This window comes from Tiliqua scincoides, chromosome 12 (genome assembly GCF_035046505.1).
Source record: "Tiliqua scincoides isolate rTilSci1 chromosome 12, rTilSci1.hap2, whole genome shotgun sequence".
NCBI classification, from domain to species: Eukaryota; Metazoa; Chordata; class Lepidosauria; order Squamata; family Scincidae; genus Tiliqua; species Tiliqua scincoides.
This window is the reverse complement of record NC_089832.1, coordinates 7,082,415-7,101,026: the sequence shown is the minus strand read 5'-3', so window position 1 is coordinate 7,101,026 and position 18,612 is coordinate 7,082,415. Positions and strand designations below refer to the sequence as shown.

Here is an 18,612-nt window from a genome sequence, read left to right as displayed (position 1 = left end):
ATAAATGAGTGACTAAGGGTGCAATCCAGAGGCACGCTTGGGCCAGCGCAAGTCCCTTGCGCCAGCCCAGGAGCGTTGCAAACATGCCATAAGGCACATTTGTGCCTCCTCGGGAGTCAGCAAGGCTCACGTGCAGAGGTGCGCCGACCTGCGGAGGTTGACACAAGCCTCCGTGCCAGCAGAGGCACCGAGCCTTGCATCTGCCCAGCTGGGCCAACACAAGGCTCTGGAATGGACTGGGAGGAGGCAGGAGGGAGGTGTTCCAGTGCGGGGGGAGGGCAGGCGATGGGCGGCCCTGGGGGCAGGTGGGTGAGGAGTGGAAAACAGGGCGGTTATGCTGGATCCCAACCCTCATTCCTGTGAACTCGGAGCGGCTTCGAGCCGCTCCGCTCTCCTCGGACTTGTGGCACCTCCAGAGGTGGCACAAGTCCAAAGAGACCCATAGGGGACAGGTGCCTTACCTGTGAAGAGCAAGGGGAAAAGTTTCCCATTACCTCTGGCTGAGCCACTTTGGGCCCCTATTGCTATACAACGCAAGCCTCTTGGCTTACCTGTTCCAGCGCAGGGTAGGATTGCACCCAGGTTAGGATTGCTTTGTGTGTAACCTTTCTGCCATGTTATTAAAAAAAAAAACTATCTGCAAATTGTTAAAAACATGCATATACAACTAGCAAACACTTTGAAAAAGAAGTCACATTTTTCGTGTTAAACCTTGCAGAGAAATGGAGATGGCACCCACAGGAGAGCTGCTCTCCCTCTCTTGGATGCTTTCCAGCATTTTCTCTTCTGCTTGCCAAACCTCCCTCCCATATTAAGTATATATGAACATAAGAAGAGTCCTGCTGGATCAGGGCAAAGGCCCATCCAGTCCAGCCTCTTGTATCTTACAGTAGCCCACCAGATGCCTCAGGGAGCACACAAGATAATAAGCGACCTGCATCCTGGTGCCCTCCCTTGCATCTGGCATTCAGTGACAGCCTACACCTAGAAAAAAAGACGTTGTGGCTTGATTCCTGTGATGGACTTTTCCTCCAGAAATCTGTCCAATCCTCTTTGAAAGGCACCTAGGCCAGGTGCCATCACCACATCCTGTGGCATTGGGTTCCACAGATTAATGACAAACTGTGTAAAGAAATATTTTCTGTCGTCTGTATTAGCCATGTATGATTGCCGTGTATGAATGCCGTGAACATTCACAAGAGCTTCCAGTGATCTGGGCTTGTTAACAAACGGGGGATGTGGCTTTTCCTTTGGGCTTCCCTAAGCAGGGGGAAAAGTGTCTGAAAATAGGATTCACTGGACCATCTGTCTACTGCAATATTAAAAATATATCACAGGCTGGAACCTGCATTGCCTTGTCATTTAAATAAATGCTGACATTTTTCTTCTGTGTTTACAGGATCTGAGGCCATTATATGCTGGACGGTGTCACTACTATTCCAAAAACACAGTCTTGCCAGAGGTAGGTCATCTGGCTGTTTTTTGGTGTTGCACAAGGTCTGTGACGGGTGTGTAGACTTCCAGGGACCAGCACAAGCAAACACCCGCCCTGTGTGAACTGAAGGAATTGGCTTTCCCAGTCCTCTCAGACGGCATACTGGGAGATAAACCTGATCCTGAATGGTTCCACTTCAGAGTGCACCAAAGAGGAATTGCATTGCTGAATTCTCCTCTTTAAAAAAAAAAAAAAAGAATTGCAGAAGCACAGAATGCTAGGGTTGGAAGGGATCTTGGGGATCATCTAGTCCAACCCCCTGACATGCAGGGATCTGCAAGCAGAAAACTAATGCATTGGGGATAGGCTAGTTTTCAACAAGCAGGGAAACTGGATTTTTTTAAAGTAATAACTTTTGCTTCTACTACACTGTCCTTTCATGAAGCAATTGACTATGCACCTTAGTCTTCATTCCCTACTGTAATTCCATTTTAATTCTTCTGTTTTCCTTGCCTTAGTCTTTATCTCAACAATTCAACCAGCAGATGATTTGTTATTACACTCAGGGCACAATCCTTACCCAGTTTCCAGCACCGACATAAGGTCAATGCAGCTCCAAGATAAGGGAACAAACATTCCCTTACTTTGAGGAGGCCTCCATGAGTGCCCCCCAACTGCAGGACGCAGCACATTTCCCATTGGCACAGCTATGCCAGTGCTGGAAAGTGGGTTAGGATCTGGGCCTCAGTTGGTCTAGAAACAGAGCTGCACAACCCCAAAGAGCTTTTCAACCATTTTCAATTGTGGTGCCGTGGCATACCAGTTGAAAATGGCTGCTCTTTGTTGTATACCCCTTGGGGCAGGGGCTGAAGTGGATTGAAGTGGGTATATAGGCTGAATTGCTTCAGTCAAGGAAGAGGTTTACCTCCTCTTTCTCCTTCACCTGGGCTGTAACAGCCTGAAGTTGCCTTAAGAGTATTTTGCCGTTCCTCTTAGAAGAGCAAAGGAAGTGGCAGTGAGCTCCTCTGCTGTAAGCCCCTTCCTCGGTGTTCCCGCAGGTGATCTGCCATCCCCAGCAGCGGAGTTCCTGCATACCCAAGATCAAGATAAACACCTGCTTCTGTTGTGACCTGTACAACTGTGGAAGGTGGGTCCTTGCTATACTCGGGAAGGGAAACTAATGAGCTCCTTGGAGCACCCAGGTCGGTCCTGCAAATCAGTGAGTTAGGAAGCCACTTCAGTTGGGTTAAATGTCTCCAGGTTACTTCAGTGGATCACAAAATGCTGTTGACTGCCAGCAAATTGGGCAGGAGGTTCCTAAGCCAAGCTCCACGCAGCTGTTTCCGGGAGTTCAGCAACTTGGAAATTCTGCAATGACATGATGATATTGTATACCCTTGACTGAAGAATGGTACATGTACATGGTACATGTCTGGGATGGTCATCCTCTTCCACCAAACACGATGAGGGAGAAACAGGACACCTGCCTAGCCAGCCAGATCAGTCAAATCAACCCTGGCAATCAATGGAGTGACAGAGGTTGTAGCCAGATCACCCTTAAATCTGACATGATGATATCATCACTGACTTGATGATGTAATCACTGAATGTCCAGCCCCTTTTCCCAAAAAGGTTGCAGACCTCTGCTTTATGCCCTTGTCTTGTTGCAGCAACCTCTGTAGTGCTGCAAGACCCACAGCCTGCAGTGGGGAGGTGATGTAGTGGGCAGCTCCTATATACAGTATATCAGCTCCTATATACATTCTTTAGTCTTGTTTTTAAATCATGTTTTTGATTGTGTTCTTTTTTAATGATTGCTGTAAGCCGCCTTGCGTCCCTTCGGGGAGAAAGGCGGGGTATAAATGAAGTAAATAAATAAACAACAAACAAGAACAACAACTCTGGTTCTACTATTTGGCTCACTCATGGGCCTCAAATTTAGCAGTAAATGGGTTAAGCATGTTCACATCAAAGTCCTGCTATCTATAAATGGGGCTCACTCTCTAATAAGTATTCTGAGAATTGCAGGTCAGAAATAAACACGCACCATTTCCCTGCATGTCACTTTTGGCCTTCTCTGTGCTGAATTATAGCTTGGAAACGCCTCGGGGCACAGACCCTGCCGTCCTTGCTCTTTTTAAAAGCACCATACACAGTGATTGTGCACGATACAGATAAGTAAATAAAAAACTTTACAAAACTAGCTTGAAAAATGGCAACCACAAGAAGCAAAAGCAATGGTTGCAGGAGGATCGGAACCATTCGCCACAGAGTCCATCACAGATGGGGTGGGGTTACCTGGACCCCCAAGGCTCTTCTTAAGAAATGAGTATCAAAATCTGCACAGTGGTGGCACCAAAGTGGGGGGCTTCCATTGGGAGGGCATTCTGTAACACTTGCTTTTGATTCAGCAGAGTGGAGATTTCTGGTGGTTACTATGAATACATTGACGTCAGCAGCTGTCAAGATATCATTCACCTTTACCATCTGCTCTGGTCGGCAACCATACTGAACATTGTGGGCTTATTTCTTGGGATCATCACAGCGGCGATCCTTGGTGGATTTAAAGATATGGTAAGAGAGTCTGTAGCAATGTTCGCCGCAAGATAGGTGGGGATCAGATCTAAAGTCTTGAGATGACTACAGCTGCAAGGTTTAATCAATAGACTAGCCAGAAGGTGGGCCGAAGGTAAATCAGTATTTGTTCATGGATCTCTCAGCAACTTTTCATAGGTTGGCATGGGTTTCTGACTTCCAACAGTTTATCCATAGCAAATAAATAATAATCTTCTATGGCTGGTCATTTTCTAATCAAGCATCCCTCAGCCTCATTGTTCCCCACCTGTGAAATGGGCGCGTTAATTTCTCCACATCCTTGTGCAGCTTGGTTGGCCGGTCGAGTGTTTTGTGTGGGGAGTCCCTGATCTGCAGTAAGGCAAGGCCCAGATTTTGTTCATGCAGCCCATCCCAGTGTGTAGATCATGCAGTCTAGTAGGCCATTGGCTCTTCCCCTAAACCACCATTATGTCTCTGGCTTCACTCCTTCCTCCTGTTGGACTTTGGGGGTTCTAGATCCTGTACATGCTCCATTCTCTCCAGCCAATCTCTTGAGGCTGCAGCGTATAGAAAACAAGGAATGGAACATGGGTTTGGTTCTTTTTTAAAACCAACATAGCCACAACTTGTTTGAATAAAAATCAGGAATGCATTTGTGGAATGCACACAGCCAGCCGATTAGACAGTCTGTTTTGCTCCGATGTCTCTTGCACTATTCTCATTCCCTTTGGACGCATGGATCCTGAGCTAATTGGGTTTCTCGTTTATTTCCCCAGACTCCCTCTCTGCCTGCTCTTAATTGTTCAGTTGAAAATGCCCGGCCTGCAGTGTCCTATTACTCCAGGCCCCAGGTGACGTCATACAATACGTATTGTCACAGCACTCCCCACCTGCCACCATATTCAGCGTATGACTTCCAGGTAATGTTGCATCAGTTACTGGGCTTCTGTTGCGAGCGGGATGAACGGTTCACAAAACTAGCCGCTGTCCGGCTGCACGGCTTGCCTATCTTCCAAGGTCAGAGTGTAGGCACTCCCGGGAACAAAGACGACACAAGGCAGAAGTCCTCCACCAAACGCCTCTTTACTATATACAGTATATACAACAGTCCAGATAGCACACAAATCACAGATCACACTGACGTAGCCTTCGGCACAAACTCCACTCTGCATCTCCCACAACCCAGCTTGCCCCTGCTGGAATTTATATGAGTGACAGCCAATCAGAGTGAGGTAAAAACTGCACAGTCACTCTGACATTTCATGGGGTGACACACAGGTGACAGTCACCTGGTCTGAATCACCAGATGTTGCATCAGCAGCAGCTCCCAAGATGCTGTGCTGGCTCAGTCAGGCCAAGGCTTCAGGGCCTGCTCCTATTCAGACTGTAAATTACCTAGCAGTGTTAAGGATGATCCCTTAACAGCTTCAGTGGGTCCAAAAACACATTGCACGGGTTCAAGTGGAAGCACATGCCTGGAAACACATAACTTCCGCCTTTGTTGGCTTCCACTGTGTTTCTGGGCTCAATTCAAGGTATTGATCATAATCTTATAAAGCCATTTCAGACCAGCTTCAGATCAAGAACCCCAAAGAGCTTGTCACATCCACATATTCCAACTCCCTTCTAATGCTCACTTTTTGGCTAATTAACCCTTTCTTCTTCAAAGAACAACAGCTGCAGTGTGCAAATGACTAGAACTCCTTATCAGTGAGCAATTAACAGTAATTTATTGCTTCAAACACAGACACTCCCTGCACTTTCTCTTGTCCAGAGGCTTTCCCTCCCCAAAACTCCACTTAATTTAGAGAGTAAAGGTCTGAAGCCTCCAAGTTCACAGTCTCCAGAGCACAGTCCAGTCTTCCCAGTATCAGTCCAATACTGCAGAGTCCCTCCTCTGTGTGTCCAGCAGAGTCTCTCCTCCAGCAAGGTCCTGGCAGTCCTCTCTTCTGTGTCCTCCAGCAGAGTCCTGGCAGTCCCCTTCTCCCACAGGTCCTGGTCCGTCTGTGTCCCATAGGTCTGGGGTCCTGTAGGTCTGGGTATCCCATGTTGGAGGAAATTAAAAATAGTTTCCTCTTTGGGGGGAAGCAGAGCAGCTTAAGCAGCAGACCCCCCCCTTTGGGTATCACCCCAGGGAACCTCCCTCACCCGGCTGACTGCTAATCAATTAAAAAAAAGACAAAGAGGCAATGGCTTGTTAAAGTTGCAGAAAAGAAGTTATTTACTTACAGTTCCATTGAGTGTATATTTACAGCATCTGATTAGGATCAGAGGTTCAGCTAACACTTAGAGATAGCAAGGCCCTGGAGCTGCCTCGCCCTGCATGCCTTGTGCTCAAGATGGCCTGGGCATCAGAGCCCTGGTGTGCAGCATCTTAACAGGTTGGTGGGCCGAGGACAAGAGGAAGTGCTCAGAGGAGAAGGGAAGGATAAAGGGTTAGGGCCACACCCCACAAGGATCACAGAGAGAACAGGTAGAAAGGTCAGATTAACTGGGCCATAGCTTGACCCCTTCTGGACAGCATCCTGCCCCCTCTGGACAGCAGACGGGGGCCATGAATCTATTTTCAGATGGGTCACATAGCACCTTGCTCAGCTGCCATTAAAAATACAGAGCTAAGATACAGGGTACAGAACTGTTAGGCAGGGCAGGCTCCCAGAGAGAGAGATGGTGCTTTGCCCTGAATAGGTGGAAGATGGGATGCTGGAAAGGGGGGAGGGCCGTGTGGTTGGAGAAGGATCCAAGCCTGTGTTCTGCTTTGACTTCCGAGCTGGAATGTTTGAATTCCGAGCTATGCAAAATAACAGCACAAGTGCGCGGTGCAATGGGACCTTTGGCTGATCGTGGCTTAAGTTTGATGATGCTAAATTGATGATGTCACTTCCAGCTATGACCTCATTTCCAGGTTAATGGCATCACTTCTGGTGGGTCCCAACAGATTGTCATTCTAAAAAGTGGGTTCCGGTGCTAAAAAGTTTGAGAACTACTGCGTTAGGCAATAAGATAGATGTAAACACAAAATTTAAGATCACTAGAAAAGTTTGATGATACAATAAAACTAAGATTACCATTGGAATCAGTGTCTCTGAGAACACTGATATAAGAAACATTAAAAAGTCAACATAAACCATTTTTGTGTTACACAGTGATATTTCAAAGTATTTTAATAAACTGAAGACCTCTTTCCCCTTCTTTGCAGCATTCCAGCGTATTCCCAGCCTCCACGCCATCTGGTCTTTCGGATGACCCTCCATCATCGCCATCTCCGAGCTATGTGTGGTCCCCCACGGCTCCTCCTCGCTACTCTCCACCGTATTTTCCACCTTTTGAAAAACCGCCCCCTTACACACCATAATGGGGAGGGGCGAGCGAAACCAACACTGTTGCCACTGGAACTAATTGTGAACCTTTTGTACTGGGGTCGGGAGGGATACTCTGTCACATAGCATACGTAGACCTATAGAATTGGAGAACCTTGCAAAACGATGTAGTACCCTGTGCAGAGGCTCATTTGACAGCTATGAAAAGTAGGAATCCTGCAATGGGTACTGCATAATTTTTAACCATGGCTGCTGCTAATTTTTAAGAAGCACATTGCTTGCAAGGGAAGGGATCTTACCCTACTTGTTTCCTATTTTACTTAGAGCAAATTGCTTGGCTGGAGGTGGCGCGTGGCCACGTAGGACCTCTAGTAGTTCTAGCCCATCCTACTTTTTTGACAGATGCTTAATAAGGTTATTTATTTTGCCCTCTTTGGCCAAAGGTGTATCTGTCCTATGGGTGAACAATTGTTGGATGGAGCAGAATCCAGTGAGCTCAAAGAGTGAACCAGTGAACCAGAATCCAGTGAACCAAAGAGCTCAGGCATATAAAATGAATGTTCTAAATTTATGGGATGGATCATCTGAGATACATAGGACATTTAGTTCTACGTGCTGAAAATGGGCCTTGGAAGAGCAATTAAGGAAGGGCAGGTTGTTTACAAGATATGTTTCTTAAAAGCAAATGCTTTATTTATGTCACCAGGGCTGCAATCCTATCCACACTAATCTGGGAGTAAATGCTATTGACTATAATGGAACTTACCTCTGAGTAAACATGCATAGGATTGGGCTCTAAGTGATACTGTAGTGCTTTTAGCTATACAGATAGCACTGTACTGACACCTAGTGAGAGAAAATGAAGGCCATTGAGACACATTTTTATTTAGGGGGAAAATGCCACATATGGACTAGCCTTTTGTTTTCCTGCTTTGGTTTTTAATCTAGTAAAACAGGTGCCATACCAAATACTTCCTGTTCTTTTAAATAACACACAAGCCATACAGTTTGGCTGAAGATATGATTCAATGCCATTTGTCCTTCCATGTAGAACAGGGGTCTCTAAACCCCGGCCCGGGGGCCAGATGCAGCCTGCAACAAGCCTCTTTCTGGCCCACGGCCAACCTCTTGTTCCCTGAAAGCCTCTGGCCCACTCAACTGAACATGACCAGAACTGTGCTCTGATTGTGCCTGGAGGGTGTTCTGAGGGCCAGAGAGGTTGAATGAATGAGCCCATTCATTCATTTGTTCACTCATCTAAGTTCCATCTCTAATTTATTTATTTAAATTGTATATTTAAATTTTTTTTCCAGCCCTCCGCACCAAGCCAGATATTTGATGCGGCCCTCTGGCCAAAAAGTTTGGAGACCCCTGTTGTTGAAGAATGAAGGTAGCATTCAGGCACTACAGTATAAGCTGAAACATTAAATATAGCTGTTCTTGTGTCTGCATGCAACAAATTTCTACCTTGTGTTTCAACCTAGCATTCAGTGGATGCCGTCCAACCATCATGGAGATTTTGGGTGGTAGGAAAGAGAACTAGTCTTTCTTTATGCTCCCAAACTGTGCAATTTGACTCTGTGCACTCATTCTTCTTCTGTTTTATCAGTAAGCTTTCTATGACCCACAGCCTGGTGTGCAGAATCCTTTTGCTAGCACAGATCTAAGAGAACAGAAGTCAAATCGTACTTTATGTGGCCATCCACAGCGTATCCGCTGGGAACACTGATGCTTGAAGAGGATGTGCATGTCTGCAATAGCGTGAGGATGCACACTGGGGAGCTGTGTTCAGTCACAAGCGCCTTAGCAGGCACCTGCTAGATGTGGATTAATGGTTAAAGAGGAAATTTGTAAGCGCAAATGCCTGTCTGTCTGTTTGTATTGTGAAAACTGAATCACAAATACACTTTTCTACTCACAGAGACGGGCAAATACAGGTTGGACCTTAAGGATGCTAATATAGAGCAGTGGCTTAAGGTAAACATCCTATCCAACTTGGGATACTTGCTCCCGCTTTATTTGTTTATTTTCACATTTCTATACAGTCGTTGCCCGGTATCCACTGGGAATGTTCCGAGGATATCAGAAACCATGGGAACCTGTCTCTATGCCCCCTTCTCTGTGCCTAAAGGAACACAGACAGGAGGTTCCTGCTTCCTGTTAACTTTCTGCCTTTTTCCCTCTAGTACAGCAGGCTCCAGGCTGCTACATGCCAAAAATCCCTTCCCTGGCATAAACAAAGCTTACATTCCACCGAGGAGCCTGCAATCTTCATTGCCGATCTCCCCTGAAGTTTGCACTGGCCCCTCAATGTACTTGATGAAATTGAGGCACAGAGCACGCTGTGTTGACAGAATGCGGAAGAAGCTAGCCGTCATGAACTTTAGGGAAGATTGGTGACGAAGATAGATTATTATTGCTATTTTTCACATTTTTATACCGCCCTTCCTCCAAAGAGCTCAGGGCAGTGTACACAGCTTCTCCCCGCCTTTTGTCCTCACAACAACCCTGTGAGGTAGGTGAGGCTGAGAGAAAGTGACTGGCCCAAGGTCACCCAGGAAGCTTCATGGCTGAGGGGGGATTTGAACCTGGATCTTCCAGGTCTAAGTCCACCTCCCAAACCACTACACCATCTCATCATGATGAAGATAGCAGATAGGCACCCCCATGGAATGGTAAGCTTCTATTCACACAGGGGAGGGATTTTCAAGGGCACCGAATCCGGCCCATGGACCGGGGTTTGACACCTGTTGCTCTAGTGAGCAGGCTGCCTGCCTGCTTTTCTTTCTATAAGGTTGCATGCTTATAGCGTCTAAAAGGAAGAGACAGTCTTGCTTGGTGCAATGTTAATGAAGGCAAATGAAGGGGGGGAGAACTGGATTACGGATACTGGGGAATGCCTGTACTGCCCTACTTTCCTTCTTTGCCCTTCAAGGAGCTTGGGGGAGGGGGGTACATGGCCCCTCCCCCCCTTTTGTCCAATTTACCCTGTGAAGTAGAGTTGCCTGAGATGCAGTGACTGCTTTATGGCTGAGCAGGGATTTGAACTCAAGCCCCAGTCCCCCACCCTAACCACCACATCTTGGCATTTTAGCTTTACTTGCACTAATACTATCCCATCCTTCCTCCAAGTAGCTCAAGATAGTGTACATAGTTGTTTCCCCCTCCCTACAACAGCCCTGTGAGGTAGGGTAGAGGTGAGAAGTGTCCATAGGTCACTACACCACCTTGGTTCTCACAGAGCTCTAACTGGATTGGATACCATTGCTGGAGAGGTGGAGAACCAGATCCAAATGTCCACTGAGGTATGTGCCCATCCTACGTCACTGGGTATCAAGAACTGTGATTACTGCAGCCTTCCCTAAGACCTGTGGAAAGGGTGGAAAAGAAATGAAATACACCACAGAGGGACTTCCAGTTGCATCCAGGAGGCCTTCAAAGGAGGCAGAGATGCTGGCGTGACATCTGAGGGTTCCAGTGTGGCCTCTATGTAAGTTATTGTGGCACCGCAACTCTGGTCCCCCACGGATTCCAGTATCTACAGATTTCTGTATCTGCAGGGCGTCATGGAACCCCCTTGGATGCTGAGGGCCCACTGTACATAGAAGAAGCAGGGGGTGAAACGGCAACTCACACCCCTGAGATAAAATTGCACTTTTAATGGCCCATGTTTAATCCTTGCTCCTGTGCAAAAAAAATTTTTTAAGAAAACTTTAAAATGTGGATTATTCCACTGTCCTACGAAAACCAGGCCAGTGGTTCCCAAACTTTTTAGCACCAGGACCCACTTTTTAAAATGACACTCTCTCGGGACCCACCTAGGTTTACCAGTCTTTAAGAAAAGTTCTAAAATAAATATTGTATTTATAACAATATTAGTAACAATAATAGTAATAATAACAACCAGAAAAAGACCCTCAAAGATTTATCTCCCTATATTTAGACAAGCTTGCAAACTGTAGGAGTTTAGCTCCTTTCAAGGCAGTTAACAGGTATTTTGCAAACTGCAGGAGCTGAGCTATTTGCAGGGTAATTAGCAGCTACAGTATGTTTGAATAGCCTCAGGGCTTGAAGCAATTATCTGATCACCCTTTGGCAACCCATCAAAAATCAGGTCGCGACCCACTGGTGGGTCCCGACCCACAGTATGGGAACCACTGATCTAGGCTTAATGTTAAGCTAAAAGAGATGTGCATTCAAAAGGAAATTTAGGATTTCTCTGAGTGACAAGTGTCAAGTGTCACAAGCCAAACAGTCTTGCCTCCATATGCGTAGAGAGAGGTTGCTTAAAATGGCCTCTTGTGTTTGGCAGTGTTTAAAGCACACCCATGCAACTCTCTTGAACCTCAGTAAGGCCACAGTCAAACTGCATTCACCACTGTCTTCTCCTCCAGTTCTGCTCTATTCCCCCCCTTTTTTACCAGCTCCAGCTAATGCAGGAGGAACAGCAATGGAGGAGGTAGCCGCTACCCGAGGCAGCTGTCTCAGTTGGCCTTCCAAACCTAGACTTTGGAGACAAGGATGGGGCTAAGGAGGTGGCATCTACTCAGTTTATAACAGAGGTCTTCACCTACTGGCACTTCAGCACACTGATTTCAGTTGGCTTAAGCCTGTTGAATTCTGTGTTGCATCCCAGCCAGAAGCTTTGAGATTCATTAAACAAGGCCAAGAAATGGTGTTGTGCAAGGAGTGTAAAAAACAGGTGTTCTGGGCCACAGAATCCAGACATGCAGCATCAGACAGCACCCTGCCTGCTTGTGCAGACCTGCTTCTGGGTGTGAGCCCTGAGTCCCACTCAAATCCGTTCAGCTGGTTTCACTATTACCCTTTGTTCCCAATGATTTAAACGAAGTAGAAATGCCTCCTACGAGGGAATTAACCGTCTTTCCCGTGTGAAACATCAACCTCCTTGCGCAATAGGCAGCTCAAAAAAACACCTTTAAAGCACTTTTCTGCTCCCCCCTTGTGAAATGGTCTCTCTCAAATTGCTTTCCCCCCTTTGCACAAGGGAATCACAACAGCCTGGATCGTCTCTCCAGACCTTTGCCATAAAAACCACCGCCTGAAATCGCACTTGCTCGGCTTCATGCCTTAGATCCACCATGGTTTTTGTGTGCATTGAAACTATTTTGTTAAACACTTTTGTTCATATATAGTTTGATAGAATGAACACGTATGTTCACAAGATTGTTCTGTATTCACTGTGCTTAAGAGCCTGGAAATGCTTTTTTGGTGCCATCTCATTCACACCGGCAGGGCCTGCTTATTTATTATTTATTTAAATGATTTATACCCCGCCTTTTCACCCTGCTTAAGCCCCTCAAATGCTTAAGCATTTGGAGTTTCATTTTTAGATAGCAACTAACTGGAGTTGATGCTTCCATCTTTGCCAATGACCGTCTTTTCTCCAGAAAATTCTACAGACGCGTATCTTTATTCTTCTGCTGAAACAGTTGAGTTGTGGCCATGTTGTATATAGAAATCGGGGCTCGCTGATCCATGGGGCTGACTAAAGTGGTCCTATTTAGCACTGGGTTGGTGGAGGAGAGCACTGGTGTACCTGGGGGGAGGTACCTCTGCGAGGCATGCTTGTGGGGGCACTGCCACCATCCACTGCCCCCATTAATGCCTGGTTTTTAATTATTTTTTTTCAAAGCTAAAGATGTGGGCAGCATTCAGATCAGCCACCCACATTCTTTCGCTTTTTAAAATAGTGGGCAGCCAATCAGAGTGATGCACGACCACTCGGAACACGCCGGAAGTGACTACAGTGATGTCATCACATTTCTACAATTACTACCAGGTGAGGGGGGTGGCATGTGCAATCCTGGCATTTTGGGCAGAAGAGCCAGGAATGCCAGTGGTGGAGAGGCCACATCTGTATCTGTGGCCACCTACACTCTTTTTTTCCCCTCCCTGGATTCAAAATTGGGGAAGAAAAAGAAAAAGAGGAAAGTGCACAGGGGACTGCACTTAATCAGACTCTCCTCTGCACTTCCAGTCCTTCTCACCTTTTCAAATCCAGGGACTGCAAGGAGCTGAGTGGCATCTAGCTATAGGGAGCAGCGATGTATGCATTGAATTTGGAGCCAGGTTTTGGGCTAGCCCTGATGGCAATTATTGTGACTGCACTTTGTAAAGCTATAAAAGGAGAGCAAAGTTTTACATCAGGGAACCGAACCATCAGATCAGCAGGAAATGACAGTAGTATGGAGTAGCGAGGTCAACACGCACATGAGATGGTCATATTGCTGCTTTGCCTCTTTTAGGACTATTTTAACATGAGGAAAGACACACTGATTTTTTTTTTCCTCCCTCCCCAGCTGAATTCTTCTTTTGGCTTTGGTTCAAGTGTGCACATTCAAATGTAAATGCCCCAGTCCTCTGTGCTGTATCCTATTTCTCATGAAAACGTAACGTGTACATGATTAATGATGCCTTGGAATAATTTATAAACCTAAAATAAAAACGGTGAGAATTTTATTTGCCTTTTGGCAGGGTTGGCCTGTCTCCAAATTCTTGGTACAAAGTCATAAAGTTGGACACATGTAGGGCTCTGGAATGAAAATCTCCCATAAGAACATAAGAACAGCCCCACTGGATCAGGCCATAGGCCCATCTAGTCCAGCTTCCTGTATCTCACAGTGGCCCACCAAATGCCCCAAGGAGCACACCAGATAAAAAGAGACCTGCATCCTGGTGCCCTCCCTTGCATTGGCATTCTGACATAGCCCATTTCTAAAATCAGGAGGTTGTACATACACATCATGGCTTGTAACCCATAATGGATTTTTCCTCCAGAAACATGTCCAATCCCCTTTTAAAGGCATCCAGGCCAGATGCCGTCACCACATCCTGCAGCAAGGAGTTCCACAGACCAACCACACGCTGAGTAAAGAAATATTTTCTTTTGCCTGTCCTAACTCTCCCAACGCTCAATTTTAGTGGATGTCCCCTGGTTCTGGTGTTATGTGAGAGTGTAAAGAGTATCTCTCTATCCACTTTATCCTATGCATAATTTTGTATGTCTCAATCATGTCCCCCCTCAGGCGTCTCTTTTCTAGGCTGAAGAGGCCCCAACGCTGTAGCCTTTCCTCATAAGGAAAGTGCCCCAGCACTCAGCATTAGAAGATGACTAATCTTAGTCGCTCTCTTTTGCACCTTTTCCATTTCCACTATGTCCTTTTTGAGATGTGGCGACCAGAACTGGACGCAATACTCCAGGTGTGGCCTTACCATCGATTTGTACAACGGCATTATAATATTAGCCATTTTGTTCTCAATACCTTTTCTAATGATCCCAAGCATAGAATTGGCCTTCTTCACTGCCGCCACACATTGGGTCAACACTTTCATCGACCTGTCCACCACCACCCCAAGATCTCTCTCCTGATCTGTCACAGACAGCTCAGAACCCATTAGCCTATATGTGAAGTTTTGATTTTTTGCCCCAATGTGCATGACTTTACACTTACTTACATTGAAACGCATCTGCCATTTTGCTGCCCATTCTGCCAGTTTGGAGAGATCCTTCTGGAGCTCCTCACAATCACTTCTGGTCTTCACCACTCGGTTTGGTGTCATCTGCAAACTTAGCCACCTCACTGCTCAACCCTGTCTCCAGGTCATTTATGAAGAGGTTGAAGAGCACCGGTCCCAGGGCGATCCTTGGGGCACATCGCTTTTCACCTCTCTCCATTGTGAAAATTGCCCATTGACACCCACTCTGTTTCCTGGTCTTCAACCAGGTCTCAATCTAGTAGAGGACCTGCCCTCTAATTCCCTGACTGTTGAGTTTTTTCAGTAGCCTTTGGTGAGGGACCATGTCAAACGCCTTCTGAAAGTCCAGATATATAATGTCCACGGGTTCTCCTGCATCCACATGCCTGTTGACCTTTTCAAATAATTCTAAAAGGTTTGTGAGGCAAGACTTACCCTGACAGAAGCCATGCTGATTCTCCCTCAGCAAGGCCTGTTCGTCTATGTGTTTTGAGATTCTATCTTTGATGAGGCATTCCACCATCTTAGCCGGTATAGATGTTAGGCTGACTGGCCTATAGTTTCCCGGGTCCCCCCTCTTTCCCTTTTTAAAGATCGGCGTGACATTTGCTATCCTCCAATCCTCTGGCACTGTGGCCATTTTGAGGGACAAGTTGCATATTTTAGTCAAGAGATCTGCAACTTCATTCTTCAATTCCTTAATAACTCTAGGGTGGATGCCATCAGGGTCCAGTGACTATGACTTAATTCCTCAGTCAGGAGGGGCCGTTCGGGCAGTGGTATCTGCCCAAGGTCTTCTGCCGTGAAGACAGATGCAAAGAACTCATTCAATTTCTCTGCCATCTCTAAGTCTCCTATTATCTCCCCTTTCCCTCCCTCACCATCCAGAGGGTCAACCGCTTCTCTGGCGGGTTTCCTGCTTCTAACATATTTGAAGAAGCTTTTATTATTCCCGTTAATGCTGCTGGCCATGTGTTCCTCATAATTTCTCTTGGCCTCCCCTATCAGCTTCTTACATTTCTTTTGCCACAGTTTATGTTCCTTTTTATTCTCCTCATTAGGGCAAGACTTCCATTTACAGAAGGAAGCTTCCTTGCCCTTTACGGCCTTTCTAACTTGGCTGGTTAGCCATGCGGGCACCCTCCTGGACTTAGTGGAGCCCTTCTTCCTTTGCTTTATACACTTCCGCTGGGCCTCTATTACTGTTGTTTTAATCAGCCTCCATGCACTCTGGAGAGATGGGACTCTTTTTACCTTCCCTTTCAACCTCCTTCTAACCAGCCTCCTCATTTGAGGGAAGTCCGCTCGGCGGAAGTCAAGGGTTTTTCTGAGAGGTTTGCCCAGTATTCTTCCCCCGATGTGCATGTCGAAACAGATTGCAGCATGATCGCTGTTCCCCAACGGCTCAGTAACAGTGACATCTCTAACCAGGTCCTGATGCACAATATTAAATCCAGAGTCACCTGTCCTCTGGTGGGCTCCATGACCAGTTGCTCTAAGGCACAGTCATTTAACATGTCAAGGAATTCGGTCTCCTCTTCGTGACCAGAACACAAATTGACCCAGTCTATATGAGGATAATTGAAGTCCCCCATGATTACAGCCCTGGCCCTCCTTGTCACCTCCCTGATCTGTCTCCTCATTTCAAGGTCCCCTTCCGGTTTCTGGTTTGGAGGACAATAGTACCCCCCCTCCCAGTATTACATCGCTCCTGAGGCCTGGTAATTTAACCCACAGAGATTCTATGGTGGAGTCGGACCCACCTTCAATCTCTACTTTGCTGGATTCTATCCCTTCCTTAACGTAAACGGCCACCCCACCTCCAACACGCCGCTCCCTGTCCCTCCTGTAGAGTTTATAGCCCAGGATTGCAGTATCCCACTGATTCTCCGCATTCCACCAGGTTTCCGTTATGCCCACTATGTCAATGTTTTCCCTTGTCACCAGACATTCCAGTTCTCCCATCTTTGCTTGGAGACTTCGTGCATTTGCATAAAAGCATTTGTACATGGAATGCCCCAGGATGGGCTGCTTATTAGCTCCTTTGTACCCGCATCCTCTCACTGTGAAAAACTGTCTATCACATCCCATCATGCTACCATTCCCAATTTCTTCTCCTACTCTGCCTTTACCTTGTTGTTCTCTAAACTCCCCATCCTCATCCCATAGGGATGAGGAATTCCGAACCGGATGCCCCTCGGCTCCTGTCGGCCTTCCCCCAGGATCAGTTTAAAAGCTGCTCTGCCACCTTTTTAATGTTATGCGCCAGCAGTCTGGTTCCATTCTGGTTCAAGTGAAGCCTGTCACTCTTGTATAGGCCCCGCTTGTCCCAAAAAGTTCCCAGTGCCTAACGAATCTAAACCCCTCCTCCCTACACCACCGTCTCATCCACGCATTGAGACCCCTGATCTCCGCCTGCCTAGCTGGCCCTGCGCGTGGAACAGGTAGCACTTCAGAGAATGCTACGTTTGAGGTCCTGGCTTTCAGTTTCCTACCGAATAGCCTAAATTTGGCCTCCAGGACCTCCCGGCTACACTTGGCCACGTCGTTAGTGCCGACATGCACCACAACGGTCTACCAGCCTGTCTAGACAAGAAGTGATGTCCGCAACCTTCACACCAGGCAGGCAAGTCACCATGCGGTCCTCACATCCATCGCAAACCTCCCTCTCTATGTTTCTAATAATTGAATCCCCCACTACAAGAAGCCCACAACCCCCTCCTGCTGAGGAGTATCCTCAGTGCATTCAGATATGGGCCCGTCCCCTGAGAAGGGGTCCCCCCTAGGGGATTGTTTCCCTCTTCTCCAGGATGACATCCTCCAGCCCCGAGACTTCCCACCCGGGCAGCTGAGGAGCTGCACGTGTGAGGTTGGGATGAAGCCTGATCATCCCCGGAAGTCTCTCCTCGGTCCTTCTCTGGTCAGCCACCAGGCTTCAAGGGAGCAGACACATTCCCTGAGTCCCTGGAGCTCCTTGCACCAAGGACACACCCATGATTTATGCCCCAGAGGCAGTGCTTTTTTTGTTTTTTTAAAAAAAAAAGGTGCAGGAACTCACAACTTGTTAATCATTTATTTATTTATTTATTTTTATATTACTGGAATTTTATAATACCGGAATATAATCTATTTTACAACTCATCGTGAACCAATTGAGGGTGTGTGACCACATGATTTTTGATTCATAACTTCATAACTCAATCAATTCATTAACCCATCTTTTGTGGTTCCCTCCCCTCCCCTGTGCACTATGTCCCCATTTCCCATTATTATTCCAATCAATCTATTAAAATCATTGGGCTTAGGGGTGCATAACTATGGGTTTGGTTGTAGGCTCAACATACAATCTACTGAGTCTACTCACAATTCCATATAGTGCATGTCTACTCAAAATTAAGTACACTGAGTTCAATGGGCCTTGCTCCGGACTAAGCATGCGTAGGATTACACTTTTAAGCTTTTAGAACCCAGGCATTCTTAATGACGACTTTAGCGAACATCTTTGAATTTCTTATCTGCCAGTTAATGGGTTTGCCATATATTGGATTTTGGTTAGAAAATGCAACTGGAACCTCACTGTGCAAAGAGAGGAGGGGTGAGAATCAATGTCTTAAGAGTAAAATGTTTTAATAGTAGTTCTTGAAATAAATTTGCACCTTTGCCAAGACAACATCCCTCCCTTCTGCTCTACTTCAGTTTCTCTGACTTGCCGGGTGCACATCAGGTCCCACATTTCCTAAAACTGGATACATTGCTCAGTCCAGGCATAAGATTAGTCCCTCTGTTAGCAAGCATATGGTT

At 46.5% G+C, this 18,612-nt stretch overlaps 1 protein-coding gene across 1 annotated transcript in view; it reads left to right on the top strand.

Annotated features, from left to right (window-relative positions):
* Positions 1 to 13,777, top strand: part of TMEM255A (transmembrane protein 255A) — a 33,558-nt gene extending 19,781 nt beyond the window's left edge. Inside the window, exons 5-9 of the mRNA XM_066640161.1 lie at positions 1,400 to 1,462; positions 2,494 to 2,582; positions 3,850 to 4,009; positions 4,768 to 4,911; positions 7,191 to 13,777. Of these exons, the coding sequence (XP_066496258.1) occupies positions 1,400 to 1,462; positions 2,494 to 2,582; positions 3,850 to 4,009; positions 4,768 to 4,911; positions 7,191 to 7,346 (612 nt within the window). The 3' untranslated portion in view covers positions 7,347 to 13,777. The remainder of the gene's footprint in view (positions 1 to 1,399; positions 1,463 to 2,493; positions 2,583 to 3,849; positions 4,010 to 4,767; positions 4,912 to 7,190) is intronic.
* Positions 13,778 to 18,612: the final 4,835 nt, after the last annotated feature.